We start from the raw sequence: 10,606 nt of genomic DNA on the forward strand, positions 1-10,606 counted from the left end.
TTGTTTGATGTTTCATCGGTTAACACTGACTGAGTTTATTATTGCATTCGATGTTACTTATCGCATAGACTTGTTATTAGTTCGTTACGACTGACTGATTGTTTTTCATTGTTGCATCTGTTGTTGCATTTCGCGTTGAATTTTGTTAATAGCACGTGAACTCTCGTAGCTGCCTGTACTATTTTTGTACTTTTCTCTCCTTTTTTTATCCTAATCATATGGGATGTTAAGTGCCGTATGTGTTTGTGATTCATTTAATTGTGAATTATATTTATTATTTATGTCTACAAGATAAATATAATTGCTGCCATGTCCCACATACAAGCTTACTACGCTTAAGCGGGCTCGATTGTTTGCCGGTTTTTGATTGAAAATAAACTTTATCCTTTATCCTTATCCTTTAACTGCGCTGTAAGGTCTGGCGTCATTGTTTATCGCTTTCTCGGCGTGCTCTATGTGTTGCCGGGCGCCGCCACCTTCGCATTCGTGACTAATGCATACCCGTAAAGAGATTGCCCTTTGCGGGAAGCTGGCCGGGGTGTCATGTTTCCTCTCCGTGCTCCGATGGATGGACGAGCAGCATTGCATTCCGGTGTGCCAAGGTTGTATGAGAGTTGCGCAAGACCTGACATCAGAACCGACGAATGGCAAAGCCTCTGAAGGAGTGATGTCAGTTTTGGCAAATAGCAAAGCGTCTGAAGAAATGATGTCAGTTTTGACGAATGGCGCTGGAGAAAAGTGATGTCAGTGTTCGGAGTGTTTTTTCTATGTTCTTTCACTGGGGGGGATTGTAAGCAGCGCGTATCCGCTGGTATTTAAGCGTGGTCTTGACTGGAAAAGGGGTTCTTGTCTGGAGCTAGGTGGGCAGGCCTCACCTCGAGTAGCCGCGGAGAGGGTCCGCGGGGCGGCCAGAAAGTTCCCTTCCTGCTTCGTAAAAGTTGTTGTATCGTGATTCCTTGTATATAAAGTATACCTACCCCATACCAAACCTCATCGAGCCTTCTCGCTGATGACATCGGGAGAGTCCGTGGCGCATCGAGAAGAACAAAGAACCATTTACTGGCGCAGTCGACAGCACGAAGCACCACGGAGGAATCGACGACGGCAACAAGACGACAGGAAACCCTCGCAGGACGCCAAAGGCGGCGTTTCAGCAGCGGACAAGAAAAGACAGATCATCGAGTTTCCTTCACTGGCCGTCCGCAGGAACGACACGAGGTCAAGACTGGGACAAGAAAGGCTACGAAGGAGAGATCTGCGACGTTTCCGGAACGAAGAGGACGCCAAGCAGTAACCGTCGACGCACAGACGAGGAGCGACCGCTGGCAGGCCGCCGGGAAGAAAACATCGACCCGACACGCGGTCACGCACCGCCACTATCGTGCCTCAGGGACCGAGAATTGGGCGCGGAGAGCACCATCAGACTTCCGCAGCGAGGACGTCGGCTTCAGGCGACGAGCGACCAGGCGCACACACAAACATCCGAGTGAGTCCCTTGGTTCACATTCCTCTGTTATGTGTTGTGTTGCTCGAGCCGGCCCAATTATATGAATACCAGATTTCCGCACCTAAACGCGGATAAAAATCGGAGAGACATGAACAAGAGCGGGAAAGGCGGCGGGGATGGTAGTCACGTGCCAGACTCATCTCTCTCGGAAAAAGAAATGGAGTATAACCTGAAGCTAGCAGAAGAGCGCCGACGCGCTCTAGAACTTGAACTCGAGCTCGCTCGGGTTCGACTGGACACCGCGACGCAGAGGCGTGACGAGGCGAGCGAGGCGGAACCTTCGAGCGGCCAGATGGGACTCAGATATTACTCCAAGTTGCTAGCAGGTGCCTTCCCGAAATTCCCAACCGACGGCGAGGTGCCTATTTGGTTTGAGTCAGTGGAGAGCTCACTGGGTGCGTACGACGTTCCCAAGGCGCTGTGGGGGCAGATCGTCTTCCCGATGATCGCTGAGCGGGTTGCATACTTGTCAACGCGACTAACCCCTGCGGAACACAGGGATTACGATATACTCAAGGGAGTAGTTCTCGACGAGTTGAAGCTGTCAGCGGCCGAATACCAAAGGCGGTTTCTTGCCGCGACCAAGCGAAAGGGGGAGACTTGGAAAACGTTTGCAACTCGTCTACAGAGTTACATTAACTTCTATGTGGAGGCCCGCGGCGTCTCCTCCTTTAAGAATCTTCTCGAACTGTTAGTCGCCGATCAGTTGAAGTCGGGTTTAGCAGAAGAAGCCGCCAAGTACGTTAAGCTGCGGGAGGGGGAAGAATGGTTAAAAGCAGACGAACTGGCTCGGCTGCTGCAGACCTATGAGGAAGCGGCGGGCGAGGGCAGTGCGTGCGCGAAAATAAACCTCGCTAAAAGGGCAGAGTCAAAGGGCACCAACCAAGGGGTAATACCGAGCGCATCAAAAACAACCGGGAGCGTTACAGCTCGGGCAGAGAAACCCGAGACGACCAGGCCGCCCTCGGTTGTTAAGAAAGCGTCTCGGCCGGGCGAATGCTTCCAGTGCGGAAGCACGAGCCACTACGTGGCTCAATGCCCGTTCGCTCGGGAAGCGAGGGGGGTAAAAAGTGACGAACGACCACGCGGAGAGAGATTAACGGCACGTATCGCAGCTGAAAGCCGCAGCTTGGCACATCCAAAGCTTGGGAGCGTCAAAGTTAGCTGCCGAGGCAAGGTAATTGATGCAATTGTCGACACCGGAGCAGACATCACAGTAGTCCGTGAAAGCAGTGTGCCAGAGGAGCTGCTAAAGCCGCATGGGAGTATAGAACTCGTGTCCGCATTCGGCGAGAAGGTCGAAGCTAAGCTCGCCGTGGTACCACTCGCACTTTACCGCGGGGCATCCTTGATTCACGACGTGGGTGACGCGACGCAGGTCGTGTGCGCTCTTACGGATCGGCTCACACACACTGACTGCCTGATCTCCGCGGAAACATGGGAACAGTTGCACACGCATAATGAGGCGGATGACGAGGTTCACATACAAGCAGTGGGAAAACGGGGCCAGCAGGGAGAGCAGGGACAAGAACGGGAGAACCTGTTCGAGCCATCGAATTCCAACACGGTTTCAACCGATGTTCCCCCACCGCCTGATATCTCCGCAGAGGAGCGAGAGGAGCCGAATCTCGAGACTGAGGTGATGCAAACCAGTGACGCGCGAAAGTTCCGTAATGAACAGCGAGATGACGAGTCATTACGACGGGCTTGGCAAAATGCAAAAGGTGGCAAGGCGGGCATGTCAATAGTAGACGGATTGCTGTACCATAAAGATCAAGTACTTGGTCAGAAAGTGCTGCAGTTATTACTGCCCGAGTCGCGCCGCAGCACTGTGCTTCGCCTGGCCCATGAGTCCTACTGGGGCGGTCATCTCGGCTTCCGCAAAACAAAAGCGCGCATTAAGTACAGTTTTTACTGGCCAGGCATGGAGAAAGACATTCGCGACCATTGCAACGGATGTCACAGTTGTCAGGTTCGATCAGACAGACGGCAGTCCGATAGGGTGCCGATAGCACCGCTCACGCGCCCGAAGTTCCCATTTCAGAAAGTCAACATGGACGTGATCGGCCCTATCGACCCACCTTCAGCCAGAGGGCACCGCTATGCATTGTGTGTCATAGACTTGTGCACACGCTGGCCAGAGGTGGTTTGCCTAAAGTCACCGTCAGCCAAAGCGACATGTGATGCGCTGCTGACCGTGTTCACCAGGACAGGAGTACCAGAAGTAGTGTGTTCGGACTGCGGAACGAATTTCACAGCTGCACTTACTAGCGAGTTTCTCGCGAGACTGGGTTGCACCCCACGGTTCTCGACCCCTGACCACCCGGAAAGTAACGGGTCCGTGGAAAGGTGGAACCGTGTATTCAAAAATATGTTGTTTCACGTAATCGAGAGAGACGCCCGAGACTGGGATCGATTCGTCCCCTTCTTGCTGTGGGCCTACCGAGAGGTCGCCCACGACACAACGGGAGTGTCACCTTTCCGGATGCTTTACGGTAGAGACCCGGTCGGGCCTCTCGCTATCCTCGGGAGAAGCTGGGCGGGTGATATTGAGATCCCAGCGGAGTTAGCGGACGCTCCCGCGGACTACTTAGAGAAATTGAAAACGCAACTAGGGCTCGCAGCTGACGCCGCGGAGCTCACCACAAGCAAGCAACAGGAGGCGTACGCGTCGCACTACAACAAACGCGCCATGTTAAAGGTGTTTAACGAGGGCGACGCGGTCCTCGTCTTTGACACAAACCGCGCAGGGAAAATGTACCCGAAGTGGCTGGGGCCGTGCACAGTAACGGAAAGGTATCGTGAGCACTCGTACTACGTGCAGACGCGCGATGGCCGCCGCATGCTAGTGCACGCGAACAAACTGCGCCCCTACGTTCGCGAAGTTGCATCGGTGAGCGTTATGTTCCACGATGACTGTGACTTCGGGGAGGTAGAATACACTCCGCGAGCAGCCGAGCCTGGCCAGGCGCGTCCAATTCTCGATCATGAAAAGACCGCGCACATCGATGAAGAAACAGCTGCCCGTATAGGTGCTGCGTTCGACCAGCACCACGCGCTCTTCTCGGGCCAGCCGGGTATCGCGCGAGTGGGGGAACACCGTGTGAAGCTAATCGAAGGCGCTAGCCCAAAGCGCGGCCGCCCCTATAGGATTCCTGACGCCTTAAAGGGGGAGGTTACTGAACAGATCAGAGAGCTGCTGGAGCTAGGTTTGATATACCGATGTGAAAGCGCCTTCGCACACCCGATCGTATGCGTGCCAAAGAAAGATGGGTCGGTGCGCTTGTGCATCGATTACCGCGCGCTTAATGCAGTGTCGGAAACAGATGCCTTCCCAATGGGACACCCACAGGAGCTCATCATGCGCGTGGGGGCGGCCAAGTTCATCACGCTCATAGACCTGCGACGTGGTTACTGGCAGGTGCCATTGGCCGAGGAGCTTTGTACGGCGTTCATCTCGCACTGTGGTCAGTTTGCATGGAGGGTGATGCCCTTCGGCCTCAAAAACGCGGCGGCGACTTTCCAGAGAAATATGAATCTCGTGCTGGCAGGTCATGAAGACTACGCGTGCGCCTATCTAGACGACATAGCTGTGTTCAGTACGTCGCTAGAACAACACGTTGAGCACCTACAAAGGGTGTTCACAGCATTACAGGCGGCAGGCTTGCATGCAAACCTTGAAAAGTGTCAGGTGGCTAGGCCTTCTATTCGCTATCTGGGGCATATTGTAGGTTCTGGGAGGCATGGTCCAGATCCCGAGAAAGTGGCGGCCATTGAGGGACTCCAGGTGCCCCAGACAAAGAAAGAGCTGAGGAGCGCTCTCGGCCTCTGTGGGTATTACCGTAGCTACGTTCCTAACTTTGCAGAGATAGCTCGGCCGCTGACGCAGCTCACTGGGAAAGGGGTGCCTACTCAGATACCTTGGCCTCCTGAAGCCCACGAGGCATTTAAAGCCCTCAAGCAAGCCCTCTGCGAAGCCGTGTCGCTGGCTACCCCTGACCCGGGAAAGCCGTATGTGCTCCACACTGATGTCTCGATGGTGGCCGTCGGTGCCTGTTTAGCACAGATAGCCGCCGACGGCTCCGAAATTCCGATCGCCTTCGCAAGTCACCGGTTCACGCCAACGCAAACGCGGTGGGCCACGATCGAACGCGAAGCATTCGGGGTGATTTGGGGATTAAAGAAGTTTGAGACGTGGGTCTTCGGCACCCAGGTAACCGTCGTTACCGACCATAACCCGCTCTCGTACCTTACAAGCAGCGTGCCCCAGGGCGCAAAACTCACACGTTGGGCCTTAGCGCTACAGCGTTACGACGTGATAATCCGTCACCGCAAGGGCAGCACCCATACAAATGCGGATGCCCTATCTAGGCTCCCTAACGGTTGCTGGGAAGCATTGCCGGCTCGAGCACCATAGCAAGCAGGCGTGGAATGTGGCCTCGTGGACCACACGAAAAGTGCTGTGACTTTTGTGTGCCAATACGAACTCCCGCGGAGGGAATGAACCATTTGTCTCGTGGACTCGTTGAGTGTTCAATGGTGTTTTCATACCCCTATATTTCGCGTAACCCTTGAAGTGTGCATGACTTAATTTTGTGGTGTTGTAATGACGCCGGACTTCGTTTTGTGTTTGTAGTCCAATTAATCTTGGTTTAGATTAATGGATCTTGGAAGGGAGGTGTAAGGTCTGGCGTCATTGTTTATCGCTTTCTCGGCGTGCTCTATGTGTTGCCGGGCGCCGCCACCTTCGCATTCGTGACTAATGCATACCCGTAAAGAGATTGCCCTTTGCGGGAAGCTGGCCGGGGTGTCATGTTTCCTCTCCGTGCTCCGATGGATGGACGAGCAGCATTGCATTCCGGTGTGCCAAGGTTGTATGAGAGTTGCGCAAGACCTGACATCAGAACCGACGAATGGCAAAGCCTCTGAAGGAGTGATGTCAGTTTTGGCAAATAGCAAAGCGTCTGAAGAAATGATGTCAGTTTTGACGAATGGCGCTGAAGAAAAGTGATGTCAGTGTTCGGAGTGTTTTTTCTATGTTCTTTCACTGGGGGGGATTGTAAGCAGCGCGTATCCGCTGGTATTTAAGCGTGGTCTTGACTGGAAAAGGGGTTCTTGTCTGGAGCTAGGTGGGCAGGCCTCACCTCGAGTAGCCGCGGAGAGGGTCCGCGGGGCGGCCAGAAAGTTCCCTTCCTGCTTCGTAAAAGTTGTTGTATCGTGATTCCTTGTATATAAAGTATACCTACCCCATACCAAACCTCATCGAGCCTTCTCGCTGATGACATCGGGAGAGTCCGTTGCGCATCGAGAAGAACAAAGACCATTTACTTGCGCTATACGAGTTTTTGGGACCACTTGCTGGAGCACAAGAGCGACTTCACAATAGACTGCAAACCAGAGCGTGATGAAACATGAATTTCGCGACAAACTCGGCAAATATAAAAGAGACTTTTGAAATGATTCGGCAGATCTATGTAAAAACAAAAAAAAAAAAAGCTGTAAACTGTACGAAGTGTTTTGAGTTGCTTTCTATTTTGAAGAATGACAGTACGTCATTGGAAGACAATGAGATTGGAGAAGGTCGCCCTACCTCTCTTCATCCTCCATCTGTGTTTTGCCATTCTCTATGGGCGAGTGCTTCTAAAAGCACTCCACTTTTCCCCAAATATGTGCTGTCACCTAGACACGCGACAGAGTTCCAGGCCATTTGACACCCAAACACCAGTGTCAGTTTTTTTCTAATGACTCAACATATGTGACCGAGGCATCCGTTTGGTTTTGGCGTAAGGTTGTATTGCACTTTTCTGGCTTTAGTTTGGTGCTGTCATAAAGGAAGAAATAACCTAATTTCAAAACATGAAATAAAAGTAATTTGCGTTAGCAAATTAAGTTTCTTTCGCCGATGAAGGATTTGGAAAAAATTGGGTCAGGTCGCCGTCGGTTGTCGTCCAGACACTTCTTTGTGAAGCTCGTTGGTGACGTCGGGTTGAGGAGCGAGGGACGGATCTGCTTGGCAAGACAAGTCCTTCGCCGGTCCCTCAGGAGCCACGCTTTCCCTCCGTCGATCTCGAGACCCCCCTCGTCTTCTTTCCTTCGCCTCACCTTTGTCTTCGTGACTCGTTAACGTTGCTTTTCATCTTCTTTCCGTCGGTTTATTAGACCCCCCCTTACAGTCAGCTACATCCTGTTTGCCTATTAAGCCGCGCTGGCCGCTTTTTCCCCCATCATCGGTTATCTTCATTCCCGAGGTTGATACAAATAAACCATCTTCCTTCTCTGCTCGGCCAGAAAAAAGAAAAAGCGGATACCGAATTCATTTACTATCGAACCGATATTCCTGCAAAAAGGCCCCTTTACTACTTTTTGACATAAGCCTGCTGAATCATTTCAATATTCTCTCTTTAAGATTTGCCGAGTTTTACGGAAAATTGCTGTTTCCTCTCGTTTTGGTTTGCAGTCTATGGTGAAATCGTCACTTTTCTCGTGCTCGTGGTCACAAAAATGCCTTTTGGGAACTCCAGCGAAATCGAAGGCACGAAATGGCTAGAACAAACAGCCGTGGCGGCAGGTTCACTGTCCAGCCTTTCAGAGCGAATCTGATATTCACAGCGCCTTCCGGTCAAAGCGCGAAGCCGTGAAAGTAGGTTCAGAAACACGTGATAAATATCGGCAATATCGCAGCTGCGAATGTTTAGAAAACAACGCCCTTTGGCGTAATGAGACACGAGGGTTCCTGCCTTTGCCTGCTTTGCGCGCGTCACCCTCTCCTTTTACGCTACAAAACCAGTCTCGAAATGTTTCGATCGCACCTCGCAAGTCTCAAATGAGCCCGTCCTTCGACCATGGCAACATATCAGATGCCAAGGTCGTGTGGCGTCACTTTATTTTCTAAACCTCTGCACACATCGGTGCAGAAGGGAATAAACCATGACGTGGTGTTTTCTTCCTTAACTGCTTTATTGCGAGAGTTGTCTAGTTTTGTTCATGTGGAGACGAACGGGAGCATATATGGCTTCAGGGAAGAACGTCAGTATCCTGAGACCCACGTCTCATAATGCAGTCTAGGTCGGACCTCCCGTCGGCAGGCATATTACGAACGTGCTCTGGGCAAAAAAAGCTCGCTCTGTCCGCTGCCTCAATTCTGGGAAAGCTTGCAGAATATCAGGAACGTGTCATAGACTTTCCCGAGAGACAGTCATGCATCCCAAAGCAAATGGAGTCTTTGCTCCGCATACCTGATTTCCGTATAGATGTATTTGTTTATTAGAATTCTGAAAGAAGTATTCAGGGTTCTACTAGGTACTAGCCTATCTCTTAGATGGACTGCACAAATAGAAAAGCATGATTCCAATATCATCGTTTCTGGCGTTCGCTTCCTTTTCTACTAATTCACAAAATGAATTCGCACATTACGTGTAAGTGTTCCTCTGGTTTCCAGTCCAATTGACCTTTCTTCATGGAAAGTCTTGTACGTGCTCAGGCCCTCCTTAGGCAGTGGTGAAAGCTCGAACTACAGTTGGCGTCAAAATAGGGCGTTGCACTACCTTCCTCAATCATAACTCCAGTTAATTGCGGGGAGTCAGAGAAGGTAGCGCAAATCCCGTTCTAGACGCGAATCACACTTGGAGCTTTCGCCGTCGTCTTAATGAAGAAAGGATCAATTCGGAAAGAGAGAGAGAGCGGAAGAGAAAGAGAGAGAGAGAGAGAGCAAAAAAAAAAACAAGGTTGTGAAGAGATCGGTAGCCTTAAAGGGCAGTTGATTTTCGACATGTATATATTACTGGTAAACAATATTTACTAGTCCGGTAATGCTAAGGTGGCAGCCATTTCCCTAGTACATTTTAACCGGCATCCTGATTTTAAGGGATATTCTAGATTCACAATGTTCAGCCATGCCGCAGTCCCTGATGATTGCTGAATAATTGTAGTCTCTTGCTATTGTTGCGGTTTAGGTTTTAGAAACCTGCCACGGTGACATTATACATACATCTTGATATATTTCAATCAATACCGAACATAAAGGGGCGTCGTGACTTGAAGTTGCCACTTAGCCATAGTTACTGAATTATGACAATTATTGAGAGCAGCTAGACTCATGTAATGCAAGTTATAACCGAAGGTGCCAGCTCGTGTTTAAGTTAAAACAATAGAAAAACAGGGATGTTCTACAATACTAAATATACACAGACCCTGCAAACAGAAACGAGAAAGCGTCAACTATAGACGCACCTCGCACTGCCTCTCAGTCGGTGCATATAGTATACCGGCACATATACTGCTACTTTTTGCCAGATGACCGGATTCCTAGCCACTTATGAACGCGGGCCAAGCTAAACATATTTGTATCAATGCCTACCATCTATTCAGAAAGAAAGAGCAGGGTGGGCTGGGGAGCGAAGGCATAGTCGAAACTGAGTGAAAAATCCTGGTTGGAAAACAACAGCGGAAGTGTTCATTCAACGTTTCAGTCAAAGTAACTGTTACACGTGATATAGTTTCCAATCAAAAGAAACCGCGAATTAAAAACAAACAAACGAGGTTCCCTTTTTTATCACTCGCAAGTCTGTCTTGATCGCAAGTGGGGAATTTTCTATATATCTATATTTATATCTATGTGTAAACCTGACAAAAAAAAAAAAAAAAGCAGTGCGTGTTCGATACGTCTGGCGATATATATGATCCCCGATTTACCTGAAAATTTTCTGAAACACCAACAAACATCGCTGAAATAGTATACCAAATACTCAGTCAAATTTTGTTTGGCGAATTTATTGAATTTACAATTTTGTCCCTCAACCCGTTTTGTTTTCTTCTCACTTTCATGGTGTCAAATACGTGCCTCGGAAGCTCGTTCTACTACACGCGCATTAATTCGGAGCAAGTGGTTGGCATAGTTTATTTGTTTAGACTGCTTGCTGGACCGCAAGCCGGCCGGCCACCGACGTCACTGGCACTGAAACATACTGGTATATTGGAAACAAGAGGTAACGTTGGGAGAGTTGGTTGATGGTCATATTGAATGGGTTAAAACAGCGCAAAAAGACGAAGGACCAGTAAAAGGAGTGTCTGTGTGTTTCCTTTTACTGGTCCTTCGTCTTT

At 50.2% G+C, this 10,606-nt stretch overlaps 1 protein-coding gene across 1 annotated transcript; it reads left to right on the forward strand.

The window, feature by feature from the left end:
• The first annotated feature begins 1,040 nt into the window (after positions 1-1,040).
• On the forward strand, positions 1,041-4,735 carry LOC8028164. Its single transcript, XM_042289770.1, has 2 exons — positions 1,041-4,584; positions 4,695-4,735. Exons 1-2 carry the CDS (start codon positions 1,548-1,550, stop codon positions 4,733-4,735), a joined length of 3,078 nt encoding a protein of 1,025 aa, XP_042145704.1. The 5' UTR covers positions 1,041-1,547.
• Positions 4,736-10,606: the final 5,871 nt, after the last annotated feature.

Source organism: Ixodes scapularis, unplaced genomic scaffold, assembly GCF_016920785.2.
Source record: "Ixodes scapularis isolate PalLabHiFi unplaced genomic scaffold, ASM1692078v2 PGA_scaffold13__105_contigs__length_92229423, whole genome shotgun sequence".
Lineage (NCBI taxonomy): Eukaryota > Metazoa > Arthropoda > Arachnida > Ixodida > Ixodidae > Ixodes > Ixodes scapularis.

Excerpts from the sequence above, each read along its gene's own strand:
- LOC8028164 (XM_042289770.1), top strand. The coding sequence starts at position 1,548 with ATGAATACCAGATTTCCGCACCTAAACGCGGATAAAAATCGGAGAGAC. Across the intron at positions 4,585-4,694 it reads GCTCTTCTCGGGCCAGCCGG|ATCAGAGAGCTGCTGGAGCT; the intron begins GTATCGCGCGAG and ends GTTACTGAACAG.